This window comes from Dermacentor andersoni, chromosome 8 (assembly GCF_023375885.2).
Source record: "Dermacentor andersoni chromosome 8, qqDerAnde1_hic_scaffold, whole genome shotgun sequence".
NCBI lineage: Eukaryota > Metazoa > Arthropoda > Arachnida > Ixodida > Ixodidae > Dermacentor > Dermacentor andersoni.
The window spans coordinates 140,845,571-140,870,880 of record NC_092821.1 but is presented as its reverse complement, the minus strand read 5'-3'; the positions used below and the strand labels follow the sequence as shown (position 1 = coordinate 140,870,880).

General features: G+C 44.7%; 1 protein-coding gene across 3 annotated transcripts in view; it reads right to left on the bottom strand.

Moving 5' to 3' along the window:
* The window catches only part of fliI (FLII actin remodeling protein), a 53,985-nt gene that overhangs the window by 14,953 nt on the left and 13,722 nt on the right, over nt 1–25,310 (bottom strand). For all 3 annotated transcript variants that reach the window (XM_072289983.1, XM_050173801.3, XM_072289982.1), the window contains 13 exons: nt 23,395–23,636; nt 18,970–19,132; nt 16,090–16,172; nt 15,328–15,378; nt 13,900–14,012; nt 12,356–12,541; nt 10,125–10,300; nt 7,934–8,160; nt 5,621–5,822; nt 3,477–3,585; nt 2,352–2,435; nt 1,545–1,641; nt 407–708 (listed from right to left, as the gene is read on the bottom strand). In XM_072289983.1, the coding sequence (XP_072146084.1) occupies nt 407–708; nt 1,545–1,641; nt 2,352–2,435; nt 3,477–3,585; nt 5,621–5,822; nt 7,934–8,160; nt 10,125–10,300; nt 12,356–12,541; nt 13,900–14,012; nt 15,328–15,378; nt 16,090–16,172; nt 18,970–19,132; nt 23,395–23,636 (2,035 nt within the window). The remainder of the gene's footprint in view (nt 1–406; nt 709–1,544; nt 1,642–2,351; nt 2,436–3,476; nt 3,586–5,620; nt 5,823–7,933; nt 8,161–10,124; nt 10,301–12,355; nt 12,542–13,899; nt 14,013–15,327; nt 15,379–16,089; nt 16,173–18,969; nt 19,133–23,394; nt 23,637–25,310) is intronic.

The following is a 25,310-nucleotide window of genomic DNA, read 5'->3' as shown; positions in this document are numbered from 1 at the left end:
GCTAGGTGACCATTTGTCACTGCCCCATTTTGAAGGGGATGCAAATAAACCATCATCATCATCATCATAAATTGCGTTCATTCAATAGAAACACCAGTTGTTAGTTGTCCAGCTCCCGTTGTCCATCCCCTCCTTCTCGTCTGTGCACTTCGTGCGAAAACCCACAGCAGGAATCGGCCCCGACTCGCCCAGCTTTTCAGTTCCTCTGTCGCACCTGCCCGCGTTCACTGCAGCTACTGCCTCCCAACTTTATACGAAACCTAGGTGTATTCTGGCACATATCATCTAGCCCTGATGGAGGAAAGATAAGACTCAGTGCAAGCCCAGTGACAGTTAGAGGTTTGCGCACTGTAATGCACACTTGGTCGGGTGCTATATTTAAAGGGGCTGCCCTCCGTCCACGCACCTGATGCGTCCTGAGCACCTGCAACTTGTCCCCGAACAGGGCCTCGAACTTCTTCTGCAGGCTGAAGGTGAACGTGAGCCAGCCCATGTTGCCAGCGTCCCGGCCCTGCCAGAAGTACACCACGCAGGTGTAGTCGTCCTCCACGGTCTCCTCCTCTTCCTCCATCTCCTCGTCCTCGTCGCCGGCACCGCCGTCGGGGCCGTTCTTGACGACTGGCTCGTCTCCATCGCCCTCCCCGGGCGCCTCCGCGGGCACCCAGTAGCGGCACAGGAACACGTAGCAGTCCGCGCTGTAGAAGTGACCTGTCAGAAACGATGAGAAAATGCACGTCGTCAGTTTTCCTTATAAATGATCAAATCAAATCAAATAATGGGGTTTAATCGTCCCATGGCAACGCATAGGCTACGCAAGGCACCGCAACGGAGGAACACCCAATCAATTTCGACTACCAGGGTTTTCCGACTACCTTAAGGCTTTTTTTTTGCTTTTCTCTTACTTTCTTTTTTCATTTGATATGTTTAAATATCATGGTAAAGACACAAACATGACTAGAAGCAGTATGGGAAAATCACATTCTGTAAATAAGTGATAATGGTAGATTGTTTACAGCCCCCTTTGCCAAGAAGAGAAACAAAACACCGTTAGACGTTCTCTGCACGCAAGAAAGTGTTCAGAAAGTGGTGAAACATGCATGACGAGGTGGGCTTGCCACAAGCCAAAAAGTGGCGAGCGCTCATGACGAGCCGAGGTCGTCTGTATGCATCAAGGGGTTAGCATTTCGCCCATGTTGGGGTGCACCAACCATGACTAACAAACGAACACTACTACTTAGAGCTCATTAGCGGAATGCCATAATTACAGTGGGGAAAAAGAAAAGCACATGCCAAAAGCCACGATCTGATTATGAGGCATGCCATAGTGGGGTACTCTTGATTAATTCTGAACAGCCGGGGTCCTTTAACGTGCACCAAAATCTAAGTATATGGGCAGTTTTACATTTCGACTCCTTCGAAATGTGGCGGCCATAGCCAGCATAGAACCTGTGACCCTGAGTCAATGTGACAGGCATTCTGTTATGAGTGGCGTGGCTGTTCTTGATGCAGTGTCATGGTAAATGGGAAAGACTTTGGAGACTCACCCAGTTCCTCTTCTGGAAGCTTCACAAACTTCTTGCCTTCCAGCACAAATGCTTCCATGGCTTCCAAGTCCTCATTCCATTCCTCCATGAGTTGTGTCTGCGTGTGTGACAGTGTCGGATAATATTACACGAGTGTTGCAACATCCTGCTCAAACACCACATCCACGCATAAACAATACATGCCGCTGTAACAATAGAAAGCTTTCTTTCTTTTCTCTTCTCACTGAGACCAGAACAGCTTCCCAATAACATACCAGCTAAACGCAACCTGCTAATAAAATTACGCTGGCAGAATATGTGCTTGTCAACAACAAGACGGTGCTTTCAATAGCAAAGCCATGAATAAAAGCTTTCACGAACATAGCCCAATAAAATCCTCAGATTTGTGACATCGCTTGTTGGCATTTTCACAAACTACTGCATCAGAACCGTGAGTTAATGACAAATACTTTAACAAGATTGCTCAACCCTTCAATTAGTTGCGGTTATTTAAGAACTGGCCAAAATCCGTTCAGTGCCAACTGTCAAGCCTCTTGCCTTAAGCTCCACTGGCAAAACTACAAGAAAAAAAAAAGGAAATCTGATTTGCCCTGCCAGAAATGTTGCCGCATCTGAATGTGTTATAATAAGTGCTGGCTGTAGTAGAAGTTTGACTTGACCACACTGCTGAGGCATATTCAGTACAACACACCAGAAAAACCATTAGCGTGGCAGGTAATAGCAAAAATATTTTAAACAAGTTAGGCTGGAAAGATGCGAAAATGAGGAAAAAAGAAGTTTCAAAAAACATAGTTGATCCACACTCACCGCTTCCTCTTTAGACATGGCAGGCTGACGTGGCATAAACAAGGCAGAGAGGTCTGTTTTCGTCTTTTGGGTGGACATCCATTTCTTGAGTTCCAAGGCGCATGAAGGAAAATGCGTTCACTTGTCAGCAACACTTGCTGGCCAATATAAACTATCCATAAGGTGACAATTAACTAGCAATGTTGCTCACCAGCACGTCCCAGACAGTTTAAAAGACACAACTTTGTTTAAGACAGTGCTGAATATCTTCTTGTTTGTGATGAAAATAAACACATAGGTATGAATTCTCACCAACAGAAATTTTTTTCGCAGAATAACAAACAGAACTGCCTAAACGAGAATAAAGCATTATGAATTGCATTCCAAGAGAACACAGTAAAAAAATGTGTCCCTAACATCACACCAGTCATATGGCAACAAATCTGATGATTCAGGAACCAATTTTCGTTGCAAGTCCTCGAGCAGGATGTAACACAAGTGAACTAACCAAAGCTTCTTACTACTGTGCAAACTAGCCAAGCGATTTTAGTAAGCAGCATTTGGCAAAAAACTTGTTTCACATCTATACTTTTATAGCATATTGAATACTTTTTAGCGCACTAAAGGCGAGAAACGAAGAGAGAATATGACACAACTATCTTCATTTTTCGTCTTTCGTACGCTAGATGCAAGTAAACCAATTCGCCCAGTTGTCCATTCTGCTACACTATATGTTCATACGTCTGTAACACAGAATCAAACTGTCAGGCAGGACACAAGTGGGTATGCTGTGTCTCTTCAGTCCTGTCTTTGAAGGACACAAGAACGCTATGTTTTATCCTTGAAGGACACAGCATAAGCGTTATGTTATGCGATCCTTGTGTTCTTGAACGGCACAGTAGAAGCGCTGTGTTTTGTGCTCGCAGGACTTAAATGCATATGTTGCGTCCTCATGTTCTTGAAGGACACCAGCATGTATGCTGTATCCTTGAAGGACATGCAGGCGTTTATGTTGTGTCATTTCTGTCAATCTGTGGTTATGTGTCACAAACCTACAAAAATGTCACAACAAAAAGGACAAACCGCCAGCCTTATCTGCATCAACCCTCAGTTTGTTGTGTAGCGATCTAATACCGTATGACTTACTTGAAGGTCAGCCCCTGTTCTTGCAACAGATTCCGCTGTGCGTGTGAAGTCGACCGCAATGACGTCATCCCAGCCAACGAATTTGGATTTGAACACCATTGTCTCCGTCCTGCATGCAAAGCGATTTTCCTCAAGACAAAAAGAAACCAGGGGGAAAAGAAAAAGAAAGAACTAAGTGACAATTCTCAGAGAATAGTTAGCCGAGAACAGGCAACAAAGGGAACGCAGTGCCTTGCCCAGCATGCATTGCTACACAGCCTGGCAAAATGGTTTTTGCAATAGAATATGGGGATGAAGAAAGGTTGCTACAGGACCCTTGAAGCTCTTCAAGGGTCCTTACCTTTTTTTTTTTGGGTGTTCAAATTAACGAGATTTGACTTTTGTAAAAGTGGTAATTTGAGCAAGTTGGTTATGCATTGTGAAATGGTTTTTGCACTAAAAGACACGGACAAAGACACGGACACGGAAATTCGAATGCACGAGCATTTGCAATGGTTAATTCGAACCTACTGCACTCCGACAACGCTCTCAGCAGCGTGCCACATTACGCAGCAGCGCAGCGCGTAGTGGAAATTTTACGTTCTCTCAAATGGCAAGGTTGCTGTTTCTGCGTCGTGCCATAATGCCCCACCCACACTAGTGGAAGAATGCGTGCCGCGAAAGGGATTGGTCCTGGGCCGATATTTTGTGGCTCACTGTGGCGGCAAGTGAGCCGCAAGTAGAGGAGACCAATAAGTGTGGCCCCTACAGTGACGTACGTGCGAGAAACTGGTATCACGCGGTCCTGCACGACCGCTCTATATTATGGTTTTACTATGTTGTTTGCCACATTGCCAGCTCCTCCAGTTGATCCAGTAGCCCCCGAATGCAAGACAAGCCAAGCCAATCGGCTATGTGTTGAAAGGCTGCATTGGCTGCATTTGTTGTTTGTCGCCTGGGTTCGACGTGTCCAGCGTTTTTAATTTGCGTGTTAAATAATGACACGGTTCCAGGTGACTTCTTTAAGCAGTTTCAAGTGCTAACTCCACAGTTGATGTCAATACCACTGAGGGCGGTGACCACGCGAGGGAAGCGCCGGACAATGAATGCAGCAAGTAATACACGATCATTTGGCTACTGTAACTCGGTTGACTTCGGTTATGTTGCCAGGGGATGAAGATTCGGTGCCTGCATTAACTGTACTTTCGTCTATATGTAGTGACATCATGACAATTGTTTGAATACGAACTGACCAGGCCTGCAAAGGCAAGCGCATGTGCGCGTAACAATGCACTGACAACCTTGGGCCGTATTCTCAGATGATCACTTTCAAAGACACTACAATCGGTTTCGTAGCACGGGCGACAATGATCCTGGCACTGAGATAAGATGGCGTGCTTGGCATTGTGCCGAGAAAGCCTTCGCTCATAGACGCCGATGCGTCTAGCACTAGTCACATGAAATCTTGCGAAAGATAAGGCATCTCCGAAAGTGATTATCTGAGAATAGGACAAATCTTTTTGGGCCACTTTTTGTGCAAATCACACATTCTGTGCCGAATCCGATATTTTGGATTTTTAGGTGGTGGTCCCTGTTGAGTCCGCATCAGTCGGCGAGAGCAAATCCTTTGCAGGCCGAGCCGTGCATAGTATCTATGTTTTAATATTTCACAACATGTTCACATTATTTCAACAGCATGTTTGTGCAATACGGTTCCCGGGTATTGCATCTTTTTTTACGCAGTCCCGTGGAAAACATATAAGAGGGGTTTCACTGTAAATTATTGGATCAAGGGATGAATGAACAAATGACCGGAAGGATGAATGAAAGGATCGATGGATCGACATATGAATGAGTGAACAAATGAGTAAGTGAATGCATAAATAAAAAAACAACAACGATGAAATGGATGCATGGGTGAGGAATAAAAGAAAGACCAAACAATTAAATGAGTGAACTGCATGGGTAAATGAGTGAGTTAATGAATGAATGAACAGGTCAGTCAGTGAACAAACAAGCGAGTGAATAAAATAACCAGATGAATGAATGAACGTATGGGTGAGTCAGTGAACATACAAGTAGACAGACAAACAAACAAACAAACAAACAAGCAAATGAGTCGATAAAACAAACACAAGGGTGAATGAACAAATGAACGTGCTAACCCTTCCTGGCAGCGGTTGACGATGGCGTGACTTGGCCGGTGAATCATGCAGAGTAGCTCCTGGCAAAGCTTGAGTGCCGCTGCCCGCACGAGGCGTGTTGACCGCTTGCCTAGCCAGACGAACAGGTCCGAGTTGCAGTCCAGGATGTAGACATTCTTGGTGTCCAACAGGGATTGCACCAGCTTGCCCTCAGGCACCTCCACTGTAGATTACAGAAGAGCACACAGTAGACGTTATATTGAATTTATAGATGTTTGATGAAGGCATCCTGCTTTTCACTGAACTGTGGCTATTGAGGCTGGGACTAGAACCCGCAACCTCACACTCTGCACAGGGACCCTACAACATCAGTATATTCAGATCCTCTGATTTTTTCCAGGTTTTCTCTTACTGTTTTTGCAAGAATTCTCGGGCAGCCAATAACACTGACGTTCCATCATCAGCATATTTTATCTCCACTACAGGATGAAGGCCTCTCCCTGCGATCTCCAATTGCCCCTGTCCTGCACCAACTGATTCCAACTCGCGCCCTAACATTGATATTATGATGTAATAAAAAACAGAAAGAAAAAGAAACTGATTACAATTACAATTATTCCATTCAAATTTGCAACTGATTGCAGTGACCAACTACTGCCCCACAAAAGTAACTGAGCAATTACTAAAAAGCAATCAATTACTTTTATGTTACTTCCTTCTGAACATTTATCAACATTGCACAAATACCATTCACCCACATTCAATGTATTCAATTCTCATCATGAAATTTTACCACCACTAATAATTATGTAAAATTTCTGTCATCTTCGTAAACAAAACGTGTCTGTGTACCCACTACTGCAAGAAAGCAGCCCTGGCTCTTTCAGTACTTCCGCTGCAGCTTTTCACATGTTTATGTTCCCTAACAATTGCTTTTCAAAGGTTTCGTTGGCCGTTCACCGTCGTTTTCTTGTGAAGGAATCAGCAGTGAGATGGGAAAGTCGCTGTAGTGTACGAACGTCTTGCACACAAAATTGTGGTGGCTCAGTGCCATGATGCTCGCGCCCGAGTCCTCTATGGAGTGCAGCGCTTCATTGCTTAATTAATAATGAATTATTGGGTTTAATGTGCCAAAACCACATTCTGATTATGAGGCACGCCGTAGTGGAGGACTCCGGAAATTTCTACCACCTGGGGTTCTTTAACATGCACCTAAATCTAAGTACACGGGTGTTTTCGCATTTCGCCCCCATTGAAATGTGGACGCCGTGGCTGGGATTCGATCCCGCGACCTCATGCTCAGCAGCCCAACACCATAGCCACTGAGCAACCACGGCGGGTCCGCTTCGTTGCTGTTGGTGCTAGGGGAAGGCGCTCCCGAAAGGGCAGATAAAGAACCGAAAAATTATCCTTAGGTGATCCCCTCGTGTCAACGTGCGAAGTGGTCATCGCTATCAAGCCATAAAAGCGCCGTTTCAATTTGTTGGCCAGCGTTTGGCAAACCTTTTTCCTGTACCTTTCGTTCGTTAGCCCTTTATAATTAAACGACTAATTGTAAAGGACATTCCTCGAAAAGCTGGCATTGCAGACAGACATTGCTGTCTGCAATGCCAGTCTATACGTGCAACAAAGTTGAAAAACTTTTTTGAAGTCCTACCGTGTTGCGATTTCAACAAGACAGGTACAGTATATATACTGTAAAATCATGAGAGATGTCCAACCTTCGAAAAATGACCCACCCCTGTTTCTGGCAAGATTTTCTAGTTTTATAAAGCAACATGTGCTGGTTTCTGTAGGTACACTGAAAGTTGGCCCAACTCATAATTTCACTCGATTTTCTCTCTATTTTAGGTGGGCTATCTCTCTGTATTTTGCGGTAGCTGCTGGCTAATGTGGCTGCCAATACGCATAGAGGTACTGCGAATGGTTAGGGCATACAGCAGAACTAGAACCAGAACAGAAAAAAACATGCTGTTAGGCATTGTAAAAAAAGGAAATCTTGTCTATTTATTGTTACCCTTTAAAACGTTAAAACAACAAGCAAAAGTCAGGACATTTGGCCGTCTCGGCTAGGGCAAGTTGGAACTGTCCCGCTTAATTCAGGAGGGATGACAACTCTACATTTTTACGACGTAAAAGTGCTAAACCTAGTGTTACACTGAAGCAATTGATGCGTACCTGCAAATTCATGAATATGTGCTGCACTATTTCATGGCAGTGAATGAAAGCAGCCAAAGAAGTGCCTCCAGCTTTCGTAGTGTTGCTTTCCACTATGCGCAAGGATAGGAGTATCGCGAGCACACACTGCACAGAACTAAATTTTCAATCCTTTACCTTGAGGCAGTTCGAGGTAGCCCATGCCAAGGCCAACTTTGTACAGGCAGGGGTGGGCAGGTGCAAAGTTCTCTGGCACGTGCTCGACCGGCTCGAAGTCTTCAAACTCGCTGGGATCCGTGCAGCCGAGGGCGTTCCAGAAGTCCTCCTCCTCTTCAGATTGGGCGCATGTGATGACCTCCGCGTAGTTTTTCCGCTCGTTCTTGTTGATTTTTTCGGCCAAAAGCCTATGCACCACAAAGAAATGTTGTGCCAAGTATATGTATTTATTAATGAATTTTTAATACAGTTCAGCCTCTATATTCGTTTATTTCAAGGCTACCCAAAAAGCCCTCTTGCAAGAGTATGACATAGGGGAGGATAGTAAATAAAGTACTATTACATCAACATATTGTTAAAGCAACATGGGCAGTAGTTATTTACAGGTCAATGAAGAAAATCACAATCAAAAACAATTCAATTACACAATATTCGGTAGTTGTAATCATATAATGAATCATCAGATGTAATGAAGTAATACAAAGTTTGGTTGACCATGCATTATTTCAACAAATGCTTCACCGCTGTAACGAAAACGAAAACACATGATCTGAGGAAGTGTGGAAAACTCCGACAAAGAAAAAAAAAAATGATTTATTGCACCAAACCAAGCAAATATTTGGTTGCTTGCATCTCAATACATGCACATGCATTCTTGTAGCAAAGAGAAACTTGAAATGACACATTCTATATGCGCGTGCCCGTTTTCCCCCAGTGGCTTGGCATGGCTAGTCCGTGGCCAGCAAGCCATCACGCTGATCCTACGTGATCACCTTCACTGCCTGGTTGCATATTAACAATAGCGTGACGTGCGCTTATGATTTAGCTTTGTTCATGTGCCACATATTAGCATGATAACTCGCTGATGGGCCATCAAAATTGACAGCAGATCCTTTGCTGGCCTGTTAGAGGCATTCTGCTTGCATTTGTTTCAGACAGCCCTGCTTACACTTCAGGCAGCAGCAGCTGAAACTTTTCACTGTTATCCTCCATTGATATATTTGCTGCCAGATTACTCCAGTTAATGCGTTTCTGGGGTAGCAATGAATACTTAGTCTTTCGTATATTATTAAGGAACTTAATGTGTAAGGGCATAGGTGCCCGGCAGCATGACTTTATGAAAACTGACCACAGTTCAAATGTAATGTGAACTGCTTTCGCAAGCTGATGGCTAACACATGCAATCACACACACATGTGAGTACACTAGAAAGAACAAAAAAGAAAGAGAGAAAACTGCCACCATCTTAAGGAAGCAACTTATTTCCAATGCGCACAATGTGGGTCCTCATCTACTACAGTACTACTGCCTGCTGCGGATTCCCAAATACATGCACGGACGTCACCACCCTCAATACCTGTGGCGGGCGTCGCCCTCGGCACAACTTACTATGCGCCAAAGTTAAGCAGCAGCACTGTGGCTGGTTCATCCAGCTCCCAACTGCATATTGCTGCAGGTGCATGAGGCTGAAATCACGGCCGGGCAATGTTTTTATTTTATTTATTTACAAATGCTGCTGTCTTCATGCTAGACATAGCAGGAGTAGGTACAGATAATGAATGCAATTGTAATACAGGATACAACAAAGTGGATGTACAATGTTTAACTAATGTCTAACTTGTAACATGGTTAGGTAAAAGATTAACAAGACTATAAAACGCTATGTTACGCAAATAACCTTCTAACTAATTTAAGGTATTCCTCACTCTATGGCAACAGTGAAACTGAGGTTGAAGAGGCAGCCTGGCGATAACGTCGTCATTGGCATGACGAAAAGAACAAATGGACAGACAACACAGCAAACTTAGTTTTGGGCTTTTAACTGCTGCCACAGTAAGAAGACAGAGAACTTTCTGCTGTATTGTAGCATCATCATCACCATCCATCATCATCATCAAGCGTCACAGCCCCCGCCAACAAATCTCGGGCAGCTTGGCTCACGAGCCGCGAGTATTACAACGCGCTATCGTTCTCTCACCAGGGCTGGAAGCCCCAGCCGCCACTCCGTGCTTAAACTTCCTTAATAAATGCAAGCATGATGGCTCACCAAGTGAGCTGCTGTCACGTCGTCCTGCAGTATTTGTACAAACACGGCACTTTTGAGGCCCTGCCTCAGGCTGTCGTGAGAGAAAGACCCCCAAGTCGCACTCACCTGCCCTTGGAGACCATGGTGTTCTGTGAGACCCTGCCGCTCCAGACAAAGAGTTTCCGGCCGGCGTCGAGCACAAAGACGTACCGCGGGTCCAGGGAACTGGGGTCTACTGCCACCGACTCGACGTGCAGCAGACGATTTCGGGAGTGCAGACGGTACAGGCGAACCACATACTCCTGTGCCAATAAAAGAAGCGCAAGTCACAAACTGAGAATCAGATCACAATCACTATGCACGAGTTTGTAAAGTCATACATAAGATTTCTAAAATCAACAAAACACAAACATTACTGCATGATTTGCAAGCATATCTCAAATTCTGGTAACTGGAAATAAAGTGAAACCTGCAGAGTTAACCTTCAGAGAATAGAAATTGATCTACGTTTAATGTCTGCCATCATCACTCTCGGGCTAAGTGTCTGTGGATCACAATGTGTCACCCTCCTCGTGGTCCATTGCGATTAAAATTCCTTGTTTCTGAAAGCAATCTGCTACTACAATTGCAAACGAAATGGTTGCTCGAGCCTATAAGAACCTCTTTGCCAATTTGACTTGTTAAGCATGCAGGTCTTTGGAGCACCAAAAACTTGTTACGTGAGTGTGTTGCTGCTAGTATAACATGTAAATGAACTTCTGAACGATCCTTCGCAACCAAAGATGAAAAGCAGTGTGTCATTGTCCTGCTACACAGAAACTTGTCCTGTCACCATCTTGTGATGACCATGGCTTAAATGACGACTCAGACAGTGCGCTATTGCCAACACTGTAAACATGGTTTTGGTTCCAGAACAGATTTTAATGCACAAGCAATATACTCAGGCCAATTTCTTGAAAAGAAGTGCGCATTAGAATTGGTGAATATGGTAACCAATTATTGTCAGCTGTCATTCTCATTTTGAGATTTACTGAAGGCAAGTTGAAAACTGGCACTTTCAGTGGGGTTTGATGGATATTCGGCACATTCACTCTCACCTAGCACCGCCAAGACAGACTGCAGCAGCCATAGGGCCCACGATTGGGGTCACCATTGGGGTCAGGTGCATGCATGTTGACCAATCAAGTTTGAATTACCTGGTGGAGGCCAATTTCAAGATTGAAGTAACAAAAATTTTGGCCCATAGAAATGTGTGGGTGCTGGCCGAGACCTTCGGTCAGGACCGAATTAACCAAAAAAAGTATAATTAACTGAAATCAATCAAAATACTGGTACTGTACCATATCTGGCAGGCTGGTACTGGTGGGATAACTGATTTCTGAGCGGGACAACAGATATAGGATATCTTGAGTATGTCTATGCTGCAGGGAGCCAAGTGTTAAAGCTTTCTACATTCAACACCATAGCACACAAGACTAGTCAAAGGTATAACTGTAGCTTGCAATTCAGTATTTCAATACCATCAGCCAAAACTTATCTCAAAGCATGCATCTCAAGCTTAGCTGATCGTAGACTTCTATATGCCTTATACAAGTAGGGGCAGACATACTTGAACATGCAATGTGCATGCTCTACGTGGTTGCCAATGGAAGTGTGTGCTGTTATACAGCATGAATGGGCATGCGGGACTAGTGTCTCTGTCATCCATGAACACCTACGGATCGTGTCATGTCTCGGGCCTTGCCTCGCAGGGCACCGAATTTAACCAGAGTGGTTTCTTCAAACACATCGCGCTATACGACAAATGTCTCAATGTCGGTGGTGACTATGTGAAAAAATAGTGCAAGGTGTATAGTTCATGATGCCATGGTGCATTTTTGGGGCAATAAAGTTTCCATGTGAAAATAAATGATGAAAGGTACTTTCAGAATGTCCCTCGTACATAACGCCAATGGAAGCAGAGTTACACAAAAGTTCACATACCTATGCAGCAAATGAACCATGGCTACAAGGAAAAGCCACACTTCATGCTAGCAGCTACAACAACACCCAATTTATCCGGCATATGCAAGCACAGCTGTTTGCAAGCTTAAATCTGCCTGAACGATGGCAGTAGCTCGATTTTCTCTGGAAAAAAAAAAAAGATTATCCTGTCGCAGTACATTTAGGGCACATCGTGCAAGAGCTCCTTGATCATATACTTCACTTCACTTCATTGTACATCGTAGAAAGCACATCATAGAAAGCCCGGAGCCCAGTCACTGGACTCTCTGCTCTGTACAATGTGCAGGATTAAAGAGCTGGCAGTAAATGAAGAGGATAAAGCTTGCTAAGGCCCGTCCGGTTTCCTCACTCACCACTTCTTCGACGTTGTAGAAGCCACTCGACGCCCTGTTCCCCTTGCGATAGTTGATGTGGCCTCCAAACAGCTGCAGGAACTCGGGGCTCTCATCTGCTTGCTCCTCCCGCACGGTCCGGCAGTGGGCGCCCAGAAAGTTTCGCAGGTTCACAGCATGGATGGCTGCACATGCCTTCTTGTCCAGCTGCAAAGGTCACAGGTGCCACCGATTAACTGAAGGTCAAGCAACGAAAGATGGCTGCCCTGTATCAAAACTGCCATGCGTTGGCAAGCGTGAACAGAGAGGTTGAGCAGAGTTCCCCTTCAACTGTGAAGGAGGGGTCTTGTGACAGCAAGCACACATCTCTCTCACGCACAAATACTCCCCCCTCCCTAAAGAATAAATAAAAATTCTACTGATGTACATGCTGCTGTTAATCAGTCACTGCTTCAACCAGACGTTGAGAAACTTTGGCTAGCAAGGCACAAATATTGCACGCCTTGGTGAAGCCTCTGTGTTAGCTGCAGCACGGTACTGCGGCACTACACCGCATGCACTCGGTAAATGACAGCCGTCGCATCCGAGATGAAGGTGCACAACTTTGAGCATTTTTCTCGCCTTTTCTGTTGTTGCTTTTTTGTTTTCTGTTTGGTTAGACATATGACACAAGCAGCTTCAAACAAAATGGCACGAACAGCAAGCACTAAGTATATTTCGCTTTTGCAAGTAAAATTTTGCATGATTACACATCTTGGAAACGAGTAAGAGGTTTCTGTCACGAGGCTTCAGAAACCAGTGAAAACATTGAGTATACTTGTTATACTGCAAGTAAAAAAATTTTGCATTGGAAATTTCATGAAATGGCATAGTTCATATTATGACGTACAACTATGCAAAGCAACCTAAGCATGTACAGGTGTTCATAGAGGTTTTGGATCACCCATCACGCTGCTCTGTATTTTCTGATACGCACTGCACAAAGGTACACGAAGAAAGGGTGAATCAATGGGAGAAACATCGATTAAAGACGGAAAGGGAGTATTTGGCCATATGGCCTCTTGCGAAGCTATCTTGTAGGGAGGTGGCTTCCGGTGGGAAACAGACAATCGAGATGTGCTCAAACGAGAAACGGGGCAGCTACGTTAGTGCAGCGAGGCTGGATAAATGTGCATTAGCTGCATCAGATCGGCCCACTGACCCCAAAAATTGCAACGACTAAGCTTTCTTACTGTAGGTGACGTTTTTTGTATGCTGTGCCACAATCCCAAGTTTTACCATAACAGTGGCAGATGGTGCCACTGTTTCCTTTGCTGAAGGAGGTCTACAGTTTTCGTCTGCCATTGTTGCAGATGACATGCACTTCCGATTCAGCCTGGACAAAACAGGTGATAAGTATATTGCATCTAAATGTGGTACCCGACAAATGAAGGGCGAAATTTGGGTGCAACTGAGCCAGCAGTTTAGCCAGAGGAGTCACTGACCCGTTGCTTCTGTTACTTTTGCAACAATTGGTACAGTCGCCTTTGTTCCAACACCAAAAACCAAGCCTGTGCACTACTGACCGTGGTTTCAGAGCCAATCCAGTAGTAGATGAGCCAGTTGAGATTCTGCGTCTCCTCGATGAACGTTTTCAGCACAATGTAACAGTCACCCTCATGGAACTTGCCCACCAGAGCTGCAAAGTTGACAGTGCAAACTGTGTAAACACTATGGCGTATACAATTTTTATTTATTTATTCAGGTACCCCATGGGCTCCAACTGGAGCATTATGTGAGGAGGGTTTACAAATTTGGGTGCGAACAGAAGCAGTTTGAACACTGTTATTTGAACATCGTTATACAGTAGCAAATAAATAAACAAACTAGAATATGGAACTGCAAAATGCCACATATTTTTTCTTTTAAAGATAACGGGGTCAGAGGTGTGAACAATGTTGTCAGGGAGATCATTCCAATAAATGATAGCATGTGGCAAGGCTGATGAGCTGAATGCAATGGCTTTTTCCAAAAGACGCTTGAAACTGAGATGATTATGCAATCGGTGCGGGGTGCGATTCGGCTGAGTAAGAGGTAGGGCAAATGGATGACGGCTACAAACACGTTTACGGAAGAGACAAATAAGTGCGATTGTTGTGCGAAATTCTAATGACTTTTATATAACATTTCCGCTGAGGACCAGGCCAAACACACCAAACTGTTTGTGGTCACTTATACCAATAAAAAATAAATTATCTTGAGCCCTAAGCGTACAGAGCCCCACCTATTCAATTGATGCATAAGTGGCAAGAAAGAGAGATGGCTTGATACATCAAAGGTAGCTCTGCTGCCAAATTTTTTCAGAATACTTTTCCTTTTTTTTCCAACTTGCAGCGCATACTCAATAGGCCATCACTGATGTGAAACGAATGTAATGATCCCCAAACAAAGCAACCTAACTGTTACGGCAAGTTTTACTTTGATTCCCACATGCTTATTTGATGATATTACCAAAGATAGTTGCACTGAAACATTTCCTTGGTCTGAAGCACAAAAATGCACACACATATGTCTTGGAGGTTAGTTAATAGCTTATGCGATATGGCTGCTTCGTTTGCATTATAATTTCAAGCGTCCAATCCACAATCTTGCTGCATTTTCTTGGAGCAACGTATAATACATGAACTATGCTCACTTGAGCCATCCTGAATACCAGTTTACAGAACTGAGATACCTGTTCTCATTGTAAAGTCAGGGTTCCCTAAATTTCTGAATTATTTTTTCTCAAATTTATAAACTCTGCTTCTGTCAGTAGGACCTGAGCTCTTCTTTTAAAAATGCAGCAATTTTGATTTGTACTGATTACGCAGTTACTTTGAGAGTGTTTGTCTTTCACATGTATATGCAGAAAATGAGGGTGAGAGTAAAAGCTTCCATTCAACACAAGCACACAATTTGCTAGTTAAACACAGTTAACAAATCAAACACATTGGTCAAACCACTGTGGTACTTACACTCATCAAGAGGGTTTGGAAGGAAGTTGTCAATTTCCCAAACAAACGTCCCTGTGGAAAGAAAAGTTCATTGCTGGTAAACTACAAATAAGCGGAGACTGCTGCATAGAAAAAAAGTATGTTCATGTTAATTTCAAGGAAAATGAATACATGTACTTTTCTTTATTTTTCAGAGAAAAGATGGATAGTGAAGATTTTCATGAAAAAACTAAGTTTGTGCCCTCATATAAATTTTAAAATCCCTAATAGGCAGCATCCACTGAACAAACGTCACTCAGGATCAGTTTTTCCGCCGCTTTGCGCATAAAATTGTACACAGGTGCTAAGGATGGAAGAAAATAAAGCTGCTTTCAGGGTAGTTTGACTATCAGGATAAGAACAAAAAATATAACTTTCATATTAGAATCTGAACAATACAAAAAAGGAAATCACTACAGTATAAAGCAGTAGTGCTCTAGACACTTGAGTATCATAATTACGTGTTCAGTGCAGAATCTCTAACCCATCTAAAATCTTATTTTGTTATAGCGCAAGCTTGACACGGACAACAGAAGGCACATCTGACACACATGTGCCTTCTGTTGTCCATGTCAAGCTTGCGCTACAACAAAATAAGATACGCCGTACCAACAAGCCCTTATTGCTATCCCCATCTGAAAGCGCCTTAGAATCTGAAGAATGATCTCATATAGTTGTAAGTTAATTCAATGTTTATAGAGCAACAATATGCATGAATGCTTTGAAAAATAAAAAAAGCTGTACCCGGCATCTGACCAACATCCTCTTCGAAGATCTCACTGTAGTCTATGGGTGGCTTCTCCAGGGCCTCGTCCCAGCGCTTTGGCCTGTGTACGGGCCGGAGAATAAGATAACAGTCACTGCAAGTATTTTCAGGTTGCAGCAAAACAGACAGTAAGTGTGGATCTCAAACAAATTGTTGATCAACCCTTCCAAAAGTGTTATATTGGTAGAGTGCCATTCTACATCGAGACAATATCTATTCATAAGCAATTTGAGTGCGAAAACTGAATCTATGTTAAAGCAACGACCACTCGCAATGTGCCGATTTGAAGAAACTAACAGTCATTGCAAGTACTTTCAGACATACCAAGATAATAACTGCTAATCATAAACACTTTGTTAATGGCTTCTTTCTAAGGTGCAATTCAGATGTAGCAGAGCGTATGTTGAAGGTCTGATTGAGACTACTGCGGCACTGGCAAAAACGAGGCAGCTACAAAAGGTGATTAATCCTGACAAGCCATTAAGGAAAACTCACCAATACTACATGCTATTTGTACTCCTTAGTAGTATGCACACTTGCTAAAAACACCCCAAGAAATGAGAAGCTATGATTTTAGCCAGCTTAAAGGGGTCCCGAAACACCATACGAAAAAAAAAAAAAAAAAACTTGTTTGTTAACAAGGCTCCCGTGAACATATGAGCCAAATATCGCACTGCATGCAGAAGGGAACTTAAAATTCGCTGTCAAAAGCAGTGAATAGTCGTTTGCTCTCGCATCCATAATGCCATCATCGAAAACAAAACAGTTGGCCCAAGAACGCTACTGCCTGATTTTGTGATTGCGAGAACATTCTCAGCAATACATAATTGCTAATTCTGAGTTAAATAAATGAAAAAAAAAAGTATATATATACGTGTGTGTGTGTGTGTGCAACTCCAAAAAAAAAAAGAAGGAAAAATTATTTGATCTTTGCACTGTGCGTGTCCTTCGAGATAGCAGCGGCGTGCATGCTGCATAGAGTAATGTACCGAGGCTGCCAAGGGGTACTGTAACGAGCTCTTTTGCCACCGCGACGCTCAACTTTCGGCCATGGCTTTGCCCTCTTGGCTTCACCGCTGTGCAGCTTCCAGCTCACTAGCAGAGACGAAAAGAGAGAGAAACCTGGATACGATAACTCCACTAATACTTGAAGGATTCAAATGTTTTTTGCTATGATTAGTTAGAAAAGTGTTTCCGGGCTCCCTCAACTTAAGGGACCAAATCTGCAATGCAAATTTTATCCAACTGAAAGAACTACAAAGGATGTTCTATTTTCTGGAGTGCTACTTCTTTCTGATCAGTTAGTCAGTGACAACTACCTCCAGGGCTAGTTCGTCATGCGGCTGATTACGCGCTACACGCAGAGACGTCAACTATAGCTGCCTGTAATCACGGTTTCACCGGTACTGGGTTCACAATATACACTGCAAGGTCGTCAGTGGCAAAATCATTCAATATACCAAACAGAAAACAGAGAAAACACAGTCAGAAACACAAATCAAAAGAATAAGGAATACACTGAGATTTCAAAAAAATATATATATATATTAAATGCATGCAAGATTCAAATAAAATCCCACATCCAAGTTTTGGGAAAAGACACAAGAAAAACACACTAACCAGAAAAGCATACAATCCCAATTTACTAAAAAAATTTGGCAGACTTGACTGCTGGATGTCTACGTAATGCAAAGTGTTAAGTGAACCGCTGCAGCACGAGACACCGATGTGCGCCGATTTGGTGAGGTCTGAGCGGCCCAAGATGTGCACTGCAATTCTTATGGCTTCGGCAAGTTTACATTCGCATTCCTCACATTTGGCCTGGGTCAGCAGCTTCTTAGGGAGGGGCGTTTCGATGGAAAGCTTTGACGTCCCCCCTGGCGAGAATCGTTGTGGTCACAAGACCTCAACGAGCGTCGAGCTCGCGGGGCCCGAGCAACCTGAGACACACATTATCGTATTAAGATGGTGATGGAAAACCGAAACAAAATTGAGTTGGTGGGCAATGTCGGAATCCGACGCCACGATGCTGCGAGAGTGAAACGGGAAATTAATTTCGTGCTGCCTGCAGCATGGAACGGCAGCACGTCTGGGTTATCACCTATTAAAACCGTACAGTATGCCTCCAACGGCACTATGCCACACACGTTGTGAAACAGATAGGTGCAAGATGCTTATCGCACTCGGTTGGCGGTGGTAGCTGTGAATGGCGACGTGTGACGACCCATGAGATTTGCAGTTACCAGAGTAGGAAACCCAGTTCTTGGCATCGATTTCACATGGGCAGGCGAGTATTGCAGGGAAGCTGTGTGACAGGCGCCTACTGCTCTCTACTGCGCAAGCCTCACACTTTTTCTTGTTTACATGAAATTTAGCATCCGGAAAACGTATCAAAAGATCGCAATTCGGTGATACACTGAACATTGGTGCCAATAGATCACATTTACCAGGAATGTGAACTGGTAAAGAAGAAGCATACTATCTGTATTGGGTCGTTTCTCGCGTTCCTGATCCCGAACGTTGGCGCTGGGAAATTGAAACCGCTTGGCAGCATTTCTGGCCTAGTTTATCCAGATTGGAGGAATGCCTGTATTGCTCCATCTTGTTGGTGTCCTTTTTGCACTCTTTTATTTTAGAGTGACTTCCAATATAATAACTATTTCGTAATAGTTGTATTTACTATATCTAAAAATTTATTGTATCTACACTCATTGAATTGAAATTCAATTTATAAATGAAAATTAAACACCGTGTACCCAAATTGTATACAGGGGCATACAGCATTTATTAACCCTATAAAACTGCACACAACAGACAATGAAAGCTCGGCAGCAGTGCACATAAGAGAATTCACATACTTGAGAGAGTCCACACGGTCTTCGCCTCCTGACCGGCCATTACGGTCTTTCTCCATGGCCACATCAGTCATACCCTTGAGAATCTTTGCTTGGTCACTGTCAGCCTCACCTTCCCGCCGCCGCCGAAGCCGCATCTTGCGCGCGATTGGGTCCTTCACGGGGGCTGCAATCGTACCAGCAGCTAGGATGTAATGCAAGAACGAACCAGACGGCGAACGACGCTTCGGCGCAGACACTCATGATGAGACAGACGACTTCCACAGAAATCCGTAACACGGACGCTGTTCCAGTCTTTGTGCAGTGAAAGACTGAGATAGCATGCATCTGTGACAAGACCACCTATGACTACTTGTGACTAACTGAAATGTGATGTTTCACGACTGCTTCTTTTGTCATTACAGTGAAATCTCAATACCATATTTACCCGAATCTAATGCACACTTTCTTTTACGATAAAACAGGTCCAAAAATTGCGTGTGCATTAGAATCGAATACGACCCTATATCTGAGTTACCATATCGCCATCGGCATTTCAATATGGCCGCCTCATACGCGCTTCGAGCCTAGCTGCCGTAGCTTCCTCCATGTGCTGTAGTATGTGTGTTTAGGTTAGAACACCGTCAGTCTTCCTGTTATCTGTGTTTGCTCTGTCAGCATGGAAGCGCTGACTGCGAAGACACGCGATGCCAGAATTGAAAGGAAAGTGATCATGCGTGCGGAGACGAACGTAAGTCGTGCCGCATCACGGGCGTTCGGAGTGCCCGAAACTTGCATGCAGGACTGGCGCAAACAAAAGAGCTGTTCTACTCTAGTAGCTGCTACTCCAGTAGCCGCTGCTCCAGTAGTGCACGTCCCATAGCTTGAAACCGATTTACGATGTGTGGGGAGCACACGCGCCCATCTTCCCCCGCGCCGTCGCGTCGAGAGCCGGCATAGACGGGGGAGAGGCGCACTATGCCCTCTCCCGATTCTCCCTCGCTCTCGCGACGCGCACGCGCCCTTCCTCCGCGACTCGCGGGCAGGCAGCTGACGGGCGAGGAGGACATTCCCCTCGCCCAGCTAAAAAGGGACAAAACAGCGCGACCGGGGGAGATCCTCGCGCTCTGAGGCCGGACCCATAACCTGCCGGACTGGAGTACCTGCTGCTACCCGTGAGTGACCACGTTGCCTGACTATCCCGGGCAACGAGGCCAGACTATTTATTACTATTACGGAGAGGACGTCCCTCTGCGAGTGTTCGCTATTGCTAATAGCAATAAACGTTGTTACCGTTGACACCGCTGGTTGCCTTATTCGTCCGAACCCGGCGTAGCCGCGATTCCCGCGCTACGGGTTGGGAGTACCACGAAGCGACTGCGTGGGGCTAGATCCGGAGCTCGCCTTCAGCCCTAGCCGCACGCAGAGTGGAACCCCCACATTTGCAAATGTGGGGGTTCCACTCAAATGTGGGGGTTCCACTCTGCGTGCGGCTAGGGCTGAAGGCGAGCTCCGGATCTAGCCCCACGCAGTCGCTTCGTGGTACTCCCAACCCGTAGCGCGGGAATCGCGGCTACGCCGGGTTCGGACGAATAAGGCAACCAGCGGTGTCAACGGTAACAACGTTTATTGCTATTAGCAATAGCGAACACTCGCAGAGGGACGTCCTCTCCGTAATAGTAATAAATAGTCTGGCCTCGTTGCCCGGGATAGTCAGGCAACGTGGTCACTCACGGGTAGCAGCAGGTACTCCAGTCCGGCAGGTAATGGGTCCGGCCTCAGAGCGCGAGGATCTCCCCCGGTCGCGCTGTTTTGTCCCTTTTTAGCTGGGCGAGGGGAATGTCCTCCTCGCCCGTCAGCTGCCTGCCCGCGAGTCGCGGAGGAAGGGCGCGTGCGCGTCGCGAGAGCGAGGGAGAATCGGGAGAGGGCATAGTGCGCCTCTCCCCCGTCTATGCCGGCTCTCGACGCGACGGCGCGGGGGAAGATGGGCGCGTGTGCTCCCCACAGATGGAGACAGAGTCTGCGCATCTAAGTGCGCCGTGCTGTGTTCTCGTTGCTTAGTTAGAGTTGAAGCGAGCGGCCACACAAAGGTCAATTTGCTCCCTCCTGCTACAGCACTTTCTCATTCCAGAATTTTCATAAAAGAGTTTCTGCAATCACTGAGTGAGACATGTTCATGTTTGCTCGTGCGCGCGTGACACTACGCTTGCTAATTTAGTTAGTAAGCGCATCTTTAAAACTTTATACGGCCGGTAATACTATCCTTACTTTTCATATAGCTGTCTACTAATTTGCTATCGCAATCGATGCTTTGCGTTTCGGGCAAAACTGCAACTTTTTCTATTTATCACAACTTTAGTGCACTGGGAGTAAATCTTTGTTTTTCCAAACGAGAGAAAGTTGTATTTCTGTACGAAAGAATCAGGTGCGCAGTACTGTAATGAACTTTTTTTTTAAATCATGGCAAACGGGTGTGCGTTACAATCGAGGGCATTCTTTTTCCCCTTTTTTGGGGATCATGGAATACGGGTGCCCGTTACAATAGAGGGGACATTAGAATCTAGTAAATATAGTATATAACGAACTTCAGGGGACTGCGGCAAATTGTTTGTTATTCTGAAAGGTCGTTGTAGTGAAAGCCCCAAAATGAACCATTTCACCCAACAACCCATAAGTTTATCAGTTGTCACCATATGAGCTATCCACGGAAAGGCTAGTGTTGGCTCCCGGCTCGCTCTGGATGGATTCTTCCACCACGCACCCCTGGTCCATGCAAGAGACACTAACACTGAGAAAACCACCAACAAGGAAGTTCCGTGTGTGTCGCCTATGAAGCGTAATGTTTCCTTCTGCTTGTTTGTTGTTCACATTCCTTGCCGTGGACCCCACAAATGTCTCGCTCAAAGCAGACACCTGAACTATTCCAAAGTGTAAACGACACCGCCGAAAAATGACACCGTCCAGAAAGTGCGACTGTGTGGCAACCCTGCGAGCACGAGGATTACATTCCTTTGCATGCACAGCTGGTACAGCTGGAAAAAAAGAAGAGGCGTGCATAGAAAGAAGGGCAAAAAAAAGAAAAAAGGGAGAGACGCACCTCCATTGCTAGGCGACACTTGTTTGGACGGAGCATCTGCTAACAAAACCTGATGCGTCGTCGCCTCTACAGTAAAAAGATTTTAAAAAAGAGAGAGAAAAGGAAAGAAAAGAAAAGAAAAAAGAAAAGACAAAAAGCTCCCGGTTCATTTTTTCCGCCGGTGCTGTCTCGCCGTTTCTGAACCCATGCACTTCAGTGTCTGCTCATTGGGCCTCGCTGTCTGCTAGCCTACGGTTCCGGCTGCCGTAAAGGATACACGGAAATCTAGGAATCCCCAGATTTCAGAATAGTGGTTCGTAGTACTGAGGCATTGTTAACATGCCCTGGAACCTGAACAACGATCATTATTCTGAAGTTTTTAGTACTGAAATAGTTTAACATTGAAACTATAAACAGTCAGCAGGAGATTTTTGAAAAGCTCGTTAATCTGAAAAGTTTGTTAATGTGGTGTTCGTAGTAATGAGGTTTCACTGTATATTCTTCCGCCAACTGCTTCTTGTTTAATTAATCTCCCATCTTACTTTTCCTTTGTGCTTCTGTTTGCACTCATAAATGCTATCATTATTATTACTATTAACAACTGTAGAAACAAAGCACCTGAACACAGTTTAGCAACTGCTTCTGGAAGGGACTCAGTGCCTGCCTACCTAGGAAAGCAGGTGGACAGAGAAGGTGCAGGAAAGAGCATAGGGTGTAAAAAATGCTGCTGCATACAACCACATTTAAAGGTCTTCTATTGCATACAAATAAAGCCCGTGTAACAGCTTGGAAGAGCTATTGCTTTAACTACTGCTAACAGCCATGTAGCTATTCCTGTAGCTATCACTGAAACATGTTACAGCTATCAATGTAGCTATTCCTAACAGCAAATGCTATAGCTATCACTGTAGCTGTTGCTCACAGCCATGGTTAGAGCTATTGCTAACTGCCATGGCTATATTTATGGCTGTAAAATGTCATTATGTCGGGCCTTATCATGTTCTGCACCAAATGGCTGATGCAAAATATGAGATTGCGCTATTGACACTGAAGTAATTTGTTTCTCCAGTGACCAATACTGTACACGTCTCTTAACTGAAGCCTCATCATTTGAATGCAGATTTAACAACCTAAGACACATTGAGACAGTGCTTCTGCTACCAGGAGTTAGTGTCACGTAGTGGGTTGTACCAAGGTAAAAAGATCCAATACACAGAAGACGATAAAGTAGTGCCCACACCGGTCTTATTGGTACTCACAGCAGTCCTGACTGCAATCTCACAATGGTACACACATTTTATCTGTCAAAACATATTGTAAATGCTCATCCCTGCAGCAACATCAAAGGCAAGACCGAAATGCTGTGCGCTCACTCGGTGCCGGGATTTGCGCAGTTGGTGTAGCCCCAGCAAGCCTCAGCTGTTCGCTGAGCGAGAAGTCAACATTGTAGAACTCGGCACCGGCGCCCCGCTGGCACTCGAGCGGCTTGGGGGGCATCACCAGGTCTGGGTTGTCCTTGAGGTCAAGCACCTCAAGGTCGGTGAGCAGGTGGATTGCTTCAGGTAGTGTGATGAGACGGTTGTGGCACAGCACCAACTTCTTCAGTCGCCCACAGCTGCATAAGGTTAAGGAGACGCTGTCAGGTGCCGTGCCTCCTTGGATCAAAGAAAGGCCTAGTGACACGGTAAAACTTCATTGATTCGACCCCCATTGACTTGGAAGTTTGGATGCACAGAGTATTCTGCACATTTAAGGCTACAGTTTAACAGGCGTGTTTTGTTGCTGGCAATGACACAATAGTCTGACACAAACTACGTAGTATCGATTTTCTTTAAAATCAGTGGCAACAAGATGACTAAACTACTAGCATAGGGTTGATGTACAGTGTCGTATGCATCTGGCTTTGCATTACAGCATAATTTTCTCGTCCATTGCTTCTATATATTAATTCATGAAAGAATAAAAGCCAATCTGTATGAGGGTGTACATAATGTATGAGAAGGAGCTTGCAGTGGAACTTCCCATGCAGCATCAGATGACAACAAAGCCCAATGAGCAGACGCGGTAGCTTGTAGTAGGATATGTTGCATTAGTGTGAGGAAAACCTACAATGTTTGTGAGGCAGCAGCTAGTGTGACATAACACGCATGAGAAAGGTGGACAAGACAAGAAGTTGTCCTGCCCGTCTTTCATGCGTATAGTACATTGCTTCGTGCTCTAACATTTCTCAAAGATCAACTGATTAGCCAAGCAATGAACAAAGTTAACAAAGTGCTAATTTCGGCGGTGTGTGCATCATCAATAATGAAAACCATGCTTTCCGGTAAGACAAAAGTCAGACGACACACATGGTCAGTGACTAGCAAGTGTAATATTTAGCATGCGTGTGCGACCATGTACAAAAATGTAAATGTACAAAATGCACAAAATCATTTCTAAAAAGAAGATGATGCTGTACCTTCAGAGTGATTTGTCAGCTTCAAAGGGCCCCTCACCAGGCCCCATAGCACATACTGGTTATACACTGGAAGTTGTTACGTGTCCTCTAGGGAGTGTTCTGCCGCAAAAATGTTTCAAATCAGCTCATTAATAGCCGAGATAGAAACCTTTCAGTGCTGCGAACCCATGATTTCAGCAGGCAAGCTCCATTACCAAGTGAGACACTCTCTTTACTCACCCCATCTAACTTCCATAAGCAAAATTATCTCCCTGCGTTCTCCCATACCGGATCTCGAGGATCATGTGACACATATGTCACGGGCCCTGCCTTCATTTTTTGCAGCGCACGATTCTGCATGCTGTGCACAAGGACACGTGACTAGTGGTATAATTCAGTGCTACACAAATACTGAGGCAGAACAAGCAGATTGCTGAGCATGATCACATGCTGGAACACGGCAGCAAATGGCATAGTTTCGGTACCTGCGCACGTGACTGCATGACCGTGGGAACAAGCAGACGAAGCGGAAGTACATCTCTCTTGCTTCGGTGTGAAGTAAAACAAAGAACATGCAGACATTCCGTTTGTGAGTTTTATTATTTCTCTAAACTTCAATTCGTCAATTCAAGCAACAGATTGCACAGATAAAAGATGTTGTCTTGAATAATTCTCAAAGTCACGTGTCACCACGAGCGAAGTCACAATGCGGACTCGAGTACGCAGGCGCAGGGACGCGAGTACGTCATCCTCTGGCTTGGAGCGCAGCGGATGCAAGGAGAAGGAAAAACAGCATTCGGTTTGAAGTTTCAGATCTTTTTGTGGCACGTAGCGATGTAATACTTTCCGGAC